This window comes from Anticarsia gemmatalis, chromosome 12 (assembly GCF_050436995.1).
Source record: "Anticarsia gemmatalis isolate Benzon Research Colony breed Stoneville strain chromosome 12, ilAntGemm2 primary, whole genome shotgun sequence".
Classification (NCBI taxonomy): Eukaryota; Metazoa; Arthropoda; class Insecta; order Lepidoptera; family Erebidae; genus Anticarsia; species Anticarsia gemmatalis.
In genome coordinates, this window is record NC_134756.1 from 1,384,395 (window position 1) to 1,400,461 (window position 16,067).

The 16,067-nt window shown below is 37.9% G+C and overlaps 2 protein-coding genes across 4 annotated transcripts in view; both read left to right on the forward strand.

The window, feature by feature from the left end:
- bbx (bobby sox) overlaps positions 1-10,378 on the forward strand; it is a 48,225-nt gene extending 37,847 nt beyond the window's left edge. For all 3 annotated transcript variants that reach the window (XM_076120580.1, XM_076120581.1, XM_076120582.1), the window contains exons 2-4: positions 3,861-3,997; positions 4,569-4,650; positions 4,744-10,378. In XM_076120580.1, coding sequence (XP_075976695.1) covers positions 3,873-3,997; positions 4,569-4,650; positions 4,744-6,210 — 1,674 coding nt within the window. In that variant the 5' untranslated portion in view covers positions 3,861-3,872 and the 3' untranslated portion in view covers positions 6,211-10,378. The remainder of the gene's footprint in view (positions 1-3,860; positions 3,998-4,568; positions 4,651-4,743) is intronic.
- A 778-nt stretch (positions 10,379-11,156) lies between these two features.
- On the forward strand, positions 11,157-14,731 carry LOC142977109 (secretory phospholipase A2 receptor-like). The gene is made up of 6 exons (XM_076120831.1): positions 11,157-11,228; positions 11,720-11,839; positions 12,452-12,574; positions 12,824-12,991; positions 13,658-13,915; positions 14,316-14,731. Exons 1-6 carry the CDS (start codon positions 11,183-11,185, stop codon positions 14,615-14,617), a joined length of 1,017 nt encoding a protein of 338 aa, XP_075976946.1. The 5' UTR covers positions 11,157-11,182; the 3' UTR covers positions 14,618-14,731.
- Positions 14,732-16,067: the final 1,336 nt, after the last annotated feature.

The following is a 16,067-nucleotide window of genomic DNA, read 5'->3' on the forward strand; positions in this document are numbered from 1 at the left end:
ATTTCCCACAAATTAAGTAGGTATTACAACACCACAAGTCGGGGTTTCCCCTAAAATATATTCAGACTTATGTCAGTAAAGTACCCACTTCTCCAATTCCATTGATAAAGATTAAGATAGGTACTAAAGATACAATTTAAATAAGTAAGTGAGTCATAAATATAAGCTAATGCAGTCTTATGCGATAATTAGTCCTAATGACTTTTTCGAAGTTACTATAAATATTTTTGATACAAATGCAAAAGTTACGCTTTAATAAACCTGTGAAAAACAAAATTACTTGTTCTAAATATGAAGAATACCATAGTGATGAAAACTTACCTGATAGTAGGTATATAACACGGGTCTTAAAGAAATGCAAAGTCCCCAACCCGCACTTGGTCAACGTGGTACAATCAAGGCCGTGGGACAGCAATGAGTTTTATTAAGATGTTTAAAGTAATCATAACCGGCGGTCTTGTATGACAAGATTTATGGGTGTGAATGAGGCAAGAGAATTCTGTAAGGATCGTACAATTGGCGTTCTTTGATCTTTGCCTACAAAAAAGCGTGATATTATGTTTGTACTAGAGGCCGCCCGCGACTTCGTCCGCGGTGATACCCTTCCCGTGTAATTCTCGATCCCTCGGGAACTCCGGCATAAAAAGTAAGGCCTATGTGTTATTCTGGGTCTTCAGCTACCTATATACCAAACTTCATCGTAATCAGTTCTGTAGTATTTGCGTGAAAGAGTAACAAACACCCGTACATTCTCAAAAATTTTCGCATTTATATTAGTAAGATGTATGTGTGAAACAAACTCATCAAATTGAACAAAAACAAGAAATCTTACTGAAATGATAATATTTATAGTTATAGCGATCATCGACCTCTTATCACTGTTATCAGGCGAGGAATTGCACTTGGCAAAGACAGGTAGATACGTGATAATGTATTATCAGGTGTTTTTTATCTCATACGAAGGGCAAAGGGAATCGTACTATTGACCGGTGAAAGTCGGAAGTAGGTTATGTGATGACGTCACAATGTCATGATCCCAATGGAAGACTGCGTCTGTGGTGCGGTTGGTAGTGTATCTGACTGCTAACCACGAGGTCCCGGATTTGATGCCCAATTCGGACAAAGTGCTATTGGTATATTTCTAATTAAAAAGTGGACATAGTACACCCAGAATTTATTCATGACCGTATTTACCGTTTATTTTGCAAAATAATATTTTGATGGGCCACTACGGAATCCTTCACTGAATGGGGCCCGTCACGCACTTGCCCGCTTTCAGGGTTCCTTACCCAAAGGCTACAACGAAAAGCATATAAAATTAGGTCGGGGAAAAAGTGTTTTTGCATTATAGTATGTATGAACTTGTAATAAAATCTCTTTGGCTTCAAGAATCACAAATGAATACACGGTTCATAAGGTTTCTTTCAGGGAGCTCGTGAGGTACCCAAATACCGAGCTTTTTTGTGTAGAGAAAAGATTTTATTGCAAGTTCATACATACTATAATGCGAAAAGACTTTTTCCCCGACCTAATATATTAACTAAGACTCCTCTGTCTGTCTGTATAACAATGGTAGGGTTTCTCTTCGTGCAAGAGTCCAACAAGGCTGTTTTTTTTATTGAAAAACATAACATTTTTTAGTTATTAATCACAAATCTATGAAAGTGATTAAAGAGTATCGAGATGAGGAAACATGTCTGAACGTGTTATTATAATCAAAACAACAGAATGACGTCACATTTCACAGTTGAGATAACACGATTACTTTCATAAGTAGGAGTGAGATAGCGAATGTTTTACACGTCACTGTAGAAATTAGCTTATCTTAGTACAACTATGCTACGTAATGATAGCAGATTTACGAAATTAAATCATTTATTCATTTAGATCAAATATTGACACTTATGATAGTCGTTACAATTACTGAATCTACCACTAGCTCGGAAAGGGGATAGAGCCTTATGAGAGGAGTTAGTAAGAAACTCACGCCCACTGTTTTTAATCGCAAATAGATTGTCAATGTGGTTGATACAATAATTGATCATGCTACCAACAATCAGCGATATACAAAATTTATGTTGGGATGTTATGAAAATCGGTAACTATAACCGAAATTCTCGGGTATCCGAAATCAATGAAAATCCGTAGCCGTAATCGATATAAAAATTAAGGTTAATTTCAATCTTAGTTTCTTCATAATTTTATATCTTTAACCGAAACTATCCAAAACTAAATGGTATTTTAAAGATGACTGCCTCTGTGACACGGTCGGTAGTGTATGCGACAGCCGCGCAAGAGGTCTCGGGCTCGTATCCTGGGTCGGGCCAAAAAGTATTTTCTGAGTTTTTTCTTGAATCTCATAGGTCCTTGGTCTCCGTACCTTGGACAGCACGTTATGCCATCAGTTCTACGCCTGACCTCTCCCTGGTCGTGTTGGTTTAGCCGTCCCACCGGGCTATGAGAGTGTACCTGTGTATTGTGCACACGCTTGGCCACTATAAACGAAGTCCTGCATAGTTTTCACACACACACAAAATCGGCCAGGAAGACATTATTAATTTAAATGGTGCTCCCACATTGCCGTTAGAAAATGTTTGTAAACATTTTATAACACCAAAACATTTACTAACAAATGTTAACAATTGTTGCACTTTGTTAGAAACTGTTACATGTTATAAGTGCTCCTACATTGATGGAAAATGTTCAAACATTTTATAACATCTAGTATTGGCTCGCAGTTTGGTTTCGTGTTCTGAGGGCCGAGGACGTCTACACGAAAATGGAAGAAGATTTGCTCATTGGAATAGCTTTTATTTTTTGTTTAAAAAAGAAGAAAAAGCGCTCTTATTGGATGCGCCAAACGCTAAAAGCTAGAGGAAAATATAGTGCCACAGACTATCTCAAGGTTTTGGGTATTGACGGTTGCTTAAAAGATTTTATAAGAATGAACAGTTCCGAATTTGATTTTTTTATAATTTGTTTTGTTATAAAATGTTTACTAACATTACTAAACATTTTCTAACATGAAAATTTATGTGTGATTAAATGTTTGCTAACAAATGTTTACTAACGTTATTAAACATTTTCTAACGGCAATGTGGGAGCACCAAAAGAGTTGGGGATAATTTTAACTCTCGTTGTAAATAAAAGTTTACAAATACTGCAATCATTAATTAACTGTAATTAAGTATCGACAATGAGACTTAATGCGAATCAGTTAATGATCCAATGGCATGCGCTAACGATCACTTAGTGAATTACTTTTAACGAAAATATATCATTATTAGTCCTTTGAGCTAACTGTACTTTGTTCAAGTAAATGGCAAATTTGAAGCAGTTACTGTCCAAAGGTCTTCTCTCAGAATGAGAGGGTTTAAGTGTCTTGTCCAAGTGAGAGCGAATTTTAATATTATAAAATAAGTTATAGTGCCTAGTTGGTCCCATGGTTTCGATAGCCTTATTTGTTAACAGATAATGTAGGTTAATGGATGGATATTTTTTTAGAACAGTGGTTTTCTACATCAATAATAATCTCTATGTGTAAAAGAAAAGTGTGCGTGTGTGAGTTCGTGCGTTCGTGCGTTTGTACGTTGGTGTGCGCGCGCGTCTTTGTGTGTTTGTTTGTCTGTCTGCAACTGTCTTAGGCTAAAAAAATGTTGTCTTAGACTTAAATAAAAACAGAAATATTGTGTGAAAGTGGCTATTGGTCTTTTCTAATTCCAAAGGCCTCTTAGGCGGCTTAAACAACTTTGACACTAGGTTGACCACTAACCATACGACAAACAAACAACAACAGTACAGAGTATATAGAATTTCGCTACTGGTATATTTTGTTAATAGTATGTTTTATATTGTTTCAGGTAGGTAGAGCGATGCACGAACAGGAGGTTGAGGGGGAGCCGGCGCACCACGCGCGCCGCCCCATGAACGCTTTCCTAATATTCTGCAAAAGACACCGTAGCGTTGTCAGAGATAAATATCCTAATCTTGAGAACAGGTACAGTTTTTTACCATTTTAAATTATTATAACTTGTGTATCTGAATATAGCCGCAAGACGTGAGGAAATACAGAAATAACGAGACATTTAGGAGATAATTGTTATTATCAAGACCTTTGACAGTCGTCATCAGTATTCGGAAGGTTGAAAGTCTGATAAACAATTTTACCGAGGGTGTTATAACCCAGGTAATAAATAAACCCTGGGTTGTGGAGACTAAAGGCCGACTCTAATACAGGTGGAATGGAATCTAAAAAAGGCTAGGCTAATGATGATATTTAGGAGATAATTTTTGTTGACGAATGCGTGCGCCGTTAGCTTTACGTTACCGGTACTCCTTTTCTAAATTCATTGTTTTTATTTTTTTACTTTCTCGCTTACTCTTACTCTCTCGACTGTCAAATTCGAGTTAATTTCTTATTTCAATTAAGGAAGAACCAACGACAAAACACCAATTAGATCAGCGAGTTTGAAGTCCCACCGGAATTGTTAGCACCTAGTTAGTACTGTAGACAACCGGGAATTTAATGTTCTTTCATACCAACTTTAACTTATTTTTTATAATTTCAGGTCAATAACCAAGATCTTAGGCGAGTGGTGGGCCAACTTGGACAAAGAAGAGAAAGCTTGCTACACAGGTCTTGCTAAGCAGGTGCGTTGTCTTATAAACACTCAGAAGTATACACTTATTATCCTAAAACAAGCATTAGTACAGCAACTGATTCGCTCTTTCCTTATTCCGCAGTACAAAGACGCGTTCTTCAGCGCTAATCCCGACTTCAAGTGGTACAAGTTGCCCGCGCCACCGCTCCGCACACTCTCCTCCCGACCCAGGGACCTCATCGACAAACAAGCCGAGTCGCCCACCAACGAACACCACGAACATGAACTAGAGAAGACAAATAACAACTCTACCAAAGTGGACTTCAACAAGAAGCCGCAAATAAACCACTTTGAAGACATCAAACCGCTCTCAATCTCAATGTTCACCCCCGGGAAACTGGCTGATGAAGCCCAAATGGGAGGCCTAAGCAGCCTCCTCGCCACAAAGACTGAACCACAAACAACAAACCCCTATTACTCACCCCCGTGCTTTAAGACGAACGCGATCTCAACCCCAAACGATCACAGATCTCATAACCTATTACAAACCGCCAAGCTGAAAGGTCAGAACAGGGAGGACAGTATAGAGCGACAGCGAGAGCTCCAGAACGCTCTCACCGAGACCTCGAAAGTGTTCGAAGAGGACTTCGTCGAAGAGAAGCCGAGGATATATTATAATATGTCCAACGACATGTACACCAACCAGGATGTGATAGACCAAATAGTCGATAAGCGTTATTCTAAAGATGATGAGTTCGGCCACCAGAGGAACTGGTCGGACGACGAGAAGAATATGAGATCTGGTAGATCGTGCAAGGGCAAGCGGTACCAGGAGTTCATGGCCGTCGGGGGACTGATCGTGAATAAAAGGCAGAAACGGGACTCGGACAAGCTGGACGACAGCTACAGCGCCGCCTGCAGCTGGGAGCCCGGCAGCGCGCGCAGCGACGAGTCGTTCAACTCGAACAACGACGATCCGAAACAGAGCTGCTCCTCATTCGACAAGACGGCCGAAAGCGAAGATAAAATCGACACGATCGACGCACCCGAACAGGACAACAACGCCAACAAGACGTTCAAAGCCGCCGACTTCGACCTCGACGCTAAGATACGAGCCCTGCCCTCGCTCAGCCTAGAGAAGTTCCAGCAGAAGAAGCGCGACAACAAGCGCAAGAAGAAGACGATCAACCTGAAGCCGAAGGTGCTGGAGTCTTCCCACATAGTCAATTCAGTTCCTAGGTCGATGATGGACGAGCGGCGGGCCACGGTCGAGAGCTGGCGGGACACCGTGATCGGCAGCCAGAAGAGGAAACCGCGCAAGATCAGCATCACGCGGCTGGAGATCAACAGCATGGTGTCGAGCGCGGAGCGCGGGCCGCCGTGCGCCACGCCCGAGCTGAAGTTCGCCACGGAGGCGCCGCGCCGCGCCGAGCTGCCGGCGCCGCCGCCCGGCGACCTACTGGCGCTGGCCACGCTGGCCGAGGTGGCGTCCAACACGTGCAAGCTGGAGCAGGACTCGCCGGCCTCGCCCGCCTCGCCCGCCTCCCCCGCCTGCCCCGCCTTCCCGGCCGAGCCCGGTGACGCATATTTCGTCGAACGTACCGACTAGCCTTAAAAACAAATTCCAAAAATTATTTACTTTGTAATCAGATAATATTTATATATATATATAGATCTAATTTTACATCGTACGCATAAAGAATAATATTATTGTACACTTTTAAATGTAGTTTTTATAACGTAGTTATAGTGACTATTTATATTGAAAATAGTAAAAAAATGAAACTATATGTATACTTATTTTTAGTTAGTTATTATAGGCCGCTACATAATGCTTTGTTAGTACTAGAAGTTTTAAGAGGTGATAGATAGATTAATGTCCATGAATAACTACAAAGCATAATGTATTTTAATTATAGTAAGAAGAGATACAAATAAATTACAATATGTTATCGTTGTCGTTAGGAAGTGTGTACTTCGTGTTAACTAATCATTATAACTTACGGATGGGTAATGATTAATGAACTGTACTCTATACAGGCAACTTTCAACAGTTACGTGACGACATCTAATCAAACGAATTGAAGAAATATCTTAGAGCGGCTTGTTTAGAGCTTGATACAGTACTAAGAAACATTCATTAGATTTCTGTAACACTCAAAAGTCTCGTGTTAAATGACACTGGCATGATAAAGAGTGACTTAAATTTAAGTAATGTTTCCAAGTCCTTAATCGCGTATTTATTCTTAGCTGAAGGGTGCGTTGCGGCTGGCGCCTGGATGGCTAAACTAAACAAGCCGCCTGTGAATTTCTGACTGACATTATAAGACAATAAGTTTCAGATTTTATACACAATTATTTTATTCCAAACGATGGCTGATGCACAATCGTTCCCGAGAGTTAGTTCATAGTAATAAGAGCTCAAACACAGTACTGCAAGTAAGTATGTACGTCACGTGGTTGTTGAAAGTTTCTCAATATAAATTACTCGGAGATCGTCATTGTGTTAGATAAATCGAAGTATACTTGGCGATGCATGGACTTTTACTTACGACGTTCTCGTAACGCGACGATAACGCACGTTTTACGCAGCCAAATCGCCAAACAAACGCAACCTCTAAATAACATTTCCACAGATGCCTGATATTGTAATAGATACAATCATGCCGAGTTATAAAGAAACATATTTGTATTTTGATACAAAGGCACGTTTAACGTTCGTAGTATTGTCGTTTGTATCAATACTTGTAAATCAACATTTAGAGGAGACATGCTCATAAAAAACGAGCGTTTTCGCCGCGTTAAAACAACGTCGTGTGGAAAGCCCCTTAGTCGTCATGACTGATGCATCGCCAGATCATCACATCATGGTAAATAAATGCCAAACAAACAAGTCATTTGTAAACCTCATTATATATAAAGTTAGGTTATTTAAATCGCCTTAATATTTTAGATATAAAGAAGAACTAAAAACACCATGCATAGACTGCATTTGCATTTTTAAGGTGATTTTTTTTTCTTTTCGTTAACGTTGCAATGTGTGCAATTTATCATTTTTATTGTATTATATATTATATTTATATAGTTGTGGCTGGAGTCACACGGTTTTTGTAAGAAAGCGAATTTATCACAAGTAACATTATGGCAACAGGATACGAGATTGTTTTGGAACGCGGCTGGGAATAGTGACGTACTTTAGGCGCCATTTTACTTTATCTATGCCTCTTACGTATATAATTATAAGCCACAAAATATATTTTTTGTTTTTTATAGGGTAAATATCGTGTCAAAATTTTTGGTTTTCACTTCATAGTACAACGCAAAGTCGCTTCACGCATCTGTCTCTATGCCTGTATGTATTATTTGCAAAAGTTGTAAATGCTTTTTGTTTATCACACAAAAAAAAGAAAAGGTTCATCGTTATACTTGCTACTCAAGACTTTGAAATGACTTATTCTTTGAACCCGAAGAAAGGATACGACATATCATGTAGGTACAGAATGTGTAAATGTAGAATGATTTTCTTCGGGAAAACGCGAATAAGACGATTTATTTTATTTTGTTACTAGCTTTTACCCATGACCTCATCTGCATGGTATAGTGACTTAGGACAGAATTTCCATACAAATATTCATCCCCTCTACTTAGCACTTATACCCCTTTTTGCTGCATAATTTAGTATCGGTGGAAACGGTCACATAGTTCAGCCTAGCTATTATATTTTCGCAGCATAACTACATAGAATATCTCTGGTGAAAAGTACCCTAAAAGTCGGTCCCGGTTATTGTCAATTAAGATAACAGTCGTTAAGCCAAGTCAAACGCCTTTCGGGCGGCTTGAACAACTTTCATGCTAGGTTGACCATTCCGCTTACGTTAATAAATAAATACTAGTAAACGAGAGTGAATTGTTAGTTGAACCCATGGCCTATTAAAGTTATAAGTCACTCACTATTCCCAAGCCAAGATTGGAATTACTGTCTAAGCTGTTTTGTTTGAGAATAATTACAAGTCCTGAGTACACTATAGCTTTAACGAAGTGCTAAAAGATAGCTTACCATGAATTCCAATCGATTTGTAAAAGATAATTGTATTTATCTTTTTATAAGAATTTATACTTAAGGTTTATTGAAACAACTATTGGGTAACGGAACGTATGGAAATGTGATGTAATGTTTAGAATGTTGCCAGTTAAGGCCTCACAATATCGGCCGAAACGTCAAGTGCGAGTCAAACTCGCTACACTTTTTCTTTGTGATAGTCTTAAACTATTATATCTAGTGTTAAACTATAAATATATATCTTTTTTCACGATTATTATTTATAGATTTCATCAAAAAAGATCGTTTTACTCATCGTAAACGTCGAAAATGATTTCGATTTAACGTACACTGATTAGATTAATCTTGTCCCTATTAGGTACCTGATGTTTAGCGAAAATTCATGAATTTCAACGTGAAAAATACAAAAAAAAAAAATCATCGCATTATTAAGATAATTTTAAAGAACCATTTTAAGTTATACATTAATGTCAGTAATGTAGCTTTCATGTTTTAACGAACAGTGTTTCTCAAGCTTTTTTGTTTATTTTTGTAATGGATTTTAAGGGGGTTTCTGTGATTTTATTCTATCCTATGTTAAGGTCGCCGATGAGGATATATTGTTTTGCTGGTCTAGTCTAGATTAGGGTTTGTAATGAAGAAAAATCAAGTACTAAATTTGAAAAGTGCACTTATATTTTTTAAAGTTACAAACTACGACACTAGCCATAATTATAAATAATCTAATGTTAAAACCCAAAGAGACCAATAATTTAGAATAGAGAAGCTAGGCTGTAGATATTGTATATGTAATAATATATATAGGTTATATATAAAATATTATGTATAATAAATATATAAACAACACGTCAATAAAGTGGCATTCCAATATGTCCAGATATCATGTTACTGTATTGATTCATTTGTAAATTTGTTGCATTTTATTATTTGTTTTTGTCAAACATTTTCTATATTCTCGTAGCTTTTAAAAGTAAATAATTGTTGATTTTTATGTAAAATTTAATTGATTGTTACGTTTTATTAAAAGAGGAGCTTCGAAGGTTCTCTACAAGATTTTAAACATGAGCTTTACAATGAAATAAAATAACCGAACATCTTATGAAAATATCATTTGCCTTGTGGTGATAGAGCCTTATTTTATATTTGAAAATAAATACTAGTATTAAGGCTAAACGAGAAGGGGCCAGTATGGACACGGGGACTAGGAATATTCACACAATATATCGAGTTATAAAACCTTCACAAGTTATATTATTATATATTGATGCCACTATTGGGATTGTAGATTAAAATCTCGAAAATATAACCAATATTTTCCGTTTTAAGAGTATGGTGCTGGAAGATCTGTAACTTATTTTAGAAGTGCGCTTCATTGTTAGGCAATGGACAGTTAGTCATTCGTAGGTAACGTAATGGATTATTATTATTTTATAAGATATTCGCAATCATTTTGTGCTGTATTTAAATATTGAACAAACTACACTTTGTTGGGCGCAAAATGATTGATCGTTTTTAAAAGGTATTGGAAAATTATATGTGGTTTGAGAAACACTGGTCTAGTATATGTTATATACCTAAGTTAGGGCATAATATGTCGACACCCAAAGTGTTTACCTGTTCGGTTCCAAAGTATATATATTGTTGAATGTTTTGTTACGAACGGAGTTTCAATCTATATCCTTTTATTGTAGTAATAAAGTTTATTCATATTAACAAAGATTAGTTTCATTTTAATTTATTCTCTTCTCACTTAATCATTGAATCAGACACCGGAGATACTAAATACAGGTTAAGGGTTTTACAATAAAACAATGTTATGAATATACAAATATTGTTCTCTTATTTTCGTTCAAAGACAACCTACGACCAATTAAATATCACATAAAGAAGTTTAGGCAAAAATGTATAACGTCATGACCCAGCGTTGTGTTAAAATTTGGGTAATGTTAGATTTTCTTTAGAAAAGTCAACTCCCGCTCTAAGAATTGCTCTTGTGTCGCGGGGACTTTTACAAACGTACAAACAACGGACACAAAGCACAACCAGACCCGAAACAATTATTTGTGGATCGCACAAATAATAATTGCTCCGTGTGGGAGTTGAACCCACGACCTCGCGACGCAGTGGTATCGGCGGTAAACTAATTTTGTTTACGGACATTAAGTTCGCTCGCCACCATGACAATTAAATTAAATGTTGAACCACGTAAAATACTGGTATTCATCTGCATTCGGACTGGAAGTAGGGATTGCTATCTCGATCTGGCTGGATCCCGATCCGTTTTAACCTTAGGACATACAAAAAATGGGAAAACCAAAGTGATAGACAATCAAGTAATCATTATTTGGGAATAACAAATAAAAAAATGGTAAAACACTGGGTCAATTGTCAACCCGTTGGGTACCTATTATTGTTTTTTTTATAAACAGACTACTGATAAGGGCATTTATATAAAAGTAGAATGATACAAGACCTATATCACAGTTACACATAAGCAGGGAGCGTGCTACTAACACTTAAAATGTTCGCGTTAATTATTTGTGCTCTCGCGTTATCAGCTACAATAGGTATGTAAAAACCATCTTACTAAGTGACCTATAAGCTTCCGATATCTAGTGTCGATCTCGTACCGGCCGCGGCCGACTGCCTTTTTATGTGACTAAAATTTTATAATTTAAGCCCTTCCTAAACGACGTTTATACTCCCACTTCTAGTAAAGGGTCTCTTCCTTCAAGTGCGGGTTGCAGACGTTTAATGCCCTCAAGAAATGCTTAAAATAATTTTCGGTTTCATCACGAGGTTTTCTTCATCGTTAAAGCTAGCAACAGCATCTTGAATCTGTTATGAGTGGTCACGAATTCTTTCATTAAAACCAGGTAATAATTGGATAAGAAGAAGGTACTAAGTACTTGTATACCTGAGAGTTCTTTAAACTTTAAACAGTTCATGAAGAAACGCAAAGTGTTCCACCCGCACTTGGTAAGCGTGGTGGAGTAAAGACTAGGCCTAGTAGCATGTGATATCATAAGTATTCATAAGTCATGTTGTTGTTTGTCAGATGTGGCGCAGTGCAAGTGTCTGTCTGATTATATACAACTTGTCGACAAGAGTGGATGGCTCTGGGAGCAGCGAGAACTCGCCACCTTCGAGGAAGCAGCACAACACTGTAAACAACTAAGTAAGTTAAATATTACTTAACAATCTGTCTAATCTATACTAATATTATAAAGCTGAAGAGTTTGTTTGTTTGTTTGAACGCGCTAATCTCAAGAACTACTGGTCCGATTTGAAAAATTCTTTCAGCGTTAGATAGCACATTTATCGAGGAAGGCTATAGGCTATATATCATCACGCTGCGACCAATAGGAGCAGAGCACCAGTGAAAAACGTTACAAAAACGGGGGAAAAATTCACGCATTCTCTCTTATGTGACGCAAGCGAAGTTGCGCGGGTCAGCTAGTTAAATAATATTATCGACGCCCATCGCTAGAGGGGTGTTATAAGTTTGACACGTCTGTACATCCGTGGCATTAAGCTTGAAGATCGTTTCAAATAGATAATTTTTTTTTAATAAAACGAGTATTTATTTCTTTTAAGAGGACGTTTGTGTTAATAAACTACTTACTTTAAGCCTCCTTACTAAGTAAGTAGGTACACAATTTAATACAAGTGATATTTTTCGGCAATAAAAAAAATGTCAAAAGCGTCCTACTGTTGCGCTCATCTTTAGTTTTATCTGTGAACCTTTTCTTACAATGACTATAATATTATTATTTACATGTTGTAACAGATGCGGAACTAGCGAGTCCATACAACGAGGCGATACTGGACGGAATGAGGAGGCTCATGGACGCTGATCTTGAGTACCACGTCTCCCTGAAAGTTATTATAAGACCGCTTCAGCTTCCGAACAGTAAGTACAATTAATATATTGTGTAACAAAACGTACAAGTAATCTAGACGAAGCTTATATTAATTCTGTGGCTGTAAGTGCTTCTAAAATCTTTAGGAGCGCTGATATTTTTTTCTATAACACATTTCCCGGTGATCCTTTAGCATTATAAAATCAATCTGCTCTCAAAATAGAGACGAATTAATGTTCTCTCTGTATACTTATTCTCTATTTATAAATAAGTACGTGTTTTCTGTTGAATCTGTTCAGGTGTGCATCAAGACGCCACAGTTGCACCTGAAATGAGCAAGTTGCTTCAAAACAAATTGTGCGTATCAATGAGTGAGGATGAAGTTAACATGGTGCCGTGTTCAAAGAAACTGCGCTACATGTGTTACGTGCCTGAACACAATGCAATTAATGTTTGTGGCGAGAATGGTGAGTACAGAAAGATTTATTTATTTTTATAATATCACACTGTCATATTCTACGCGAAGATGCAGAAGAGAGTTGTATTGTGATTGATTTTTGTCATTCATCCATACTAATAATTTGACTTGACTGCCTCTGTGGCGCAGTGGTTTAGGTCGCCACGCCGATACCACTGCAACGGGAGGTCGTGGGTTCGATTCCCACACGGGACAATTATTTGTGTGATCCACAAATAATTGTTTCGGGTCTGGTTGTGCTTTGTGTCCGTTGTTTGTATGTTTGTAAAAGTCCCCGCGACACAAGAGCAATTCTTAGTGCGGGAGTTGTCTTAAAAAAAAAAAAAAAAAAAAATATTATAAATGCGAAAGTAACTCTGTCTGTTACTCAATCACGCCTAAACTACAGAACCAATTTGCATGAAATTAGGTATGGAGATATTTTGATACCCAAGAAAGGACATAGGATACTTTTTACCCCCGGAAAATGACGCATTTCTATGGGAAAATTCAGGTGGCAGACGAAGTCGCGGGTAAAAGCTAGTTTGTCTATAAATTTGTTGGTCTCGTGTAAGAGGGGCGAGCCGCCTGTTGAACCTACTACTGTTGCCTAACTCCCAACTACTATTGAGATCATTCTAATAACTGTAAATTTATATCTTTTTTTATATTCCAGGATACCATTTCAAGAAGTCCACCGGCAGTTGTTATAAAGTTCATACTGAGCATCGGAGCTGGCAAGATGCCAACGCTGTGTGTATGATGGAAGGCGGATACTTGGCTGTGTTGAACGATGCTGAGGAGAGCCGGGTCGTCCAGGAATTATTCCCACAAGATCATGACTTTCCTACTTTGAAAGGGTTTCCAAAGGAAATTGACCCAATGTACATAGGTTTACAAAAATTGTATCAAAACGAGTGGTTAGGTGTTCACGGTGAGTGCACTTCTTGTAAAATCTTTCTTCTTCTTCTTCTGACTGTTAGTGTAGCACATCGTTATATAAAGCGACCGAAACTTGTACGTCTTGGTCTAGTCCTCGATCAAGTCAAAAAATATATATTTTCTAGTCAAAAACGTAAAGCCGCCGATCTTCCTTTCTTGTCTATTATAATTCAACCAATATCTTGTATAAGAGAGTGGTGGAATAAAGATCGAATCCATGGATCTTGCTTGTTGTAAACATTTATCAAAATCATTTAGTGCAGTCATGTTTATGTTTAAAAAATCTTTCTGCTCGGTAAATTAAGATAGGTATTTGTAGTAGGATAGACCTGTACAAAGAGTGTCATATTTTTTCACCCCTGTGTTAATGGTGCATTATTTTATTGTTTCAGGGGAAAAATACGAATGGGATTGGAATAATGGTGAACCAAATTACTTAGAAACTGAACACTGCGGTTCGATGATTCGTAATGGAAAACTGAACAACATCGAATGTCAGTTGAAAACTATATTCATTTGTGAGCGTGACGCGAGAGAATTGAGACATATCTATCAGACGCCGGAGTCACTTCCGCATCAACTAGTGGAAACTACGACTTCATTGCCTCCCTCCCCCGGGGCTCCTTTGACCTCAAAGCCTCTACTGTCTCCTGGAGCTTCAGTCTCGGCCGAGCCTGCTGTGACCACGGTCTAGTGCCGTGCGAATAATATTCTTTAGAATATGCCCAAACTGTAATCAAGTTACTTGTATATTATATTCCAAAGAAAAAAGTATTTTAAGTAGGTATTTTAGGTAATAAGTATTTGGTGTATTTAACGGAAAGTACTAACTAACTAACTACTTATTATAATTAATAAACCTAATCTAATTCTTCGACCTGCTCATTCCACTATTGAAATCATATTAATTTATTTATTGCAAATACATGAAATCTCATAAAATAAAACCTGAGTTTTAATCATCAACTGGCTCGCGGTGGTGTAAGTGGCGTAACCACAGTGTGGCTTATGATGGTGGTGGCTAGAATAGAGGGCACCTTGCCTGGACCCAAGGATTTTCCTTCCGACTATAAAGGTTGTTGTACTTAGTACCTACCTGTTACAGTCGCTCAAGTCGCAATAGGACTATTTGATCAAGGTTTTTTTTGCCAACATCTGGATACGGCGGAATATTTAATTGAAACCGGCCTACGGTGCAGGACCTTTGTTCTATATTGGTCAAGAGTGGGTCCAAGGCCCAACATGTACACTGTCTATTCCTTCACTCTTCTGATGTGGGACGGATAACCGACGCGACTAGTGAAGTATTGGGAGCAGAACCGACGGCTTTATGTGCTCTTCGAGGCAGGCGAGGAGATCTACGACCTGAACTTCCTAACTCCGGACAATCTCTGTGAAATTCTTAATTGAAAAACTCAAAAGAAATTTTGACCCAACCCGGGAATTAAACCCGAGACCTCTGCGCGACAGGCGCATACATTGCAGACCGCAGCACATAGGGCAGCTATTAAGGGCTGAACCACCTTGAATAGATTTGACATATTGTTGTGTACTTGATTATTTAAAGCATGGATAACACTGGTAATGCAGCTGAAGCTTGGAGCGGCGGGCATAAGTAACATAAATTTTACTTGTAGCACTATTTCTGTGCACTGAATGAGGGCTTTATGTAACGTATATCTAATATAGTATCTGATTGATAAGAGTTCATGGAATTAGTCACTCGCTTGATTAGGATTCCGGCAATTAGTGATGCATATTAAAATTTGTGGTATTGTGAAATCTCGTGAAGTTTTTTGTTCTTTGCTATATTGTTGGTACCTATTCTGCATATCTAACATGCCCATTTCCTGTCTGAACTCATATATTATTATCCCATGTTTGTAGGTTCTCCCAACATATTATGACTAGAGACTAATAATAAACTTAGCATCGCTGACTGTTGGTCCTCATGATCAATTATTATTTTTTGCATCAAAACATTTTAAATCATAGGAAGATTAAAAAGAGTAGCGGCGAGTTTTTGGTTAGCTCTTCTGATAAGGCTTTACGCTCTTTCCGAGCAAGTAGTAGATTCAGTTATAATGTACGGTGTATCCAACGACTAAGTTATAATTATAAAACATTTTAGGATTATACACTGA

What these genes read in the sequence shown, in the direction of transcription:
- LOC142977109 (XM_076120831.1), top strand. Translation starts at nt 11,183, where the DNA reads ATGTTCGCGTTAATTATTTGTGCTCTCGCGTTATCAGCTACAATAG. An exon ending in ACCGCTTCAGCTTCCGAACA is followed by an intron (nt 12,575 to 12,823) that starts GTAAGTACAATT and finishes GAATCTGTTCAG; the next exon opens with GTGTGCATCAAGACGCCACA. An exon ending in TAATGTTTGTGGCGAGAATG is followed by an intron (nt 12,992 to 13,657) that starts GTGAGTACAGAA and finishes TTTATATTCCAG; the next exon opens with GATACCATTTCAAGAAGTCC.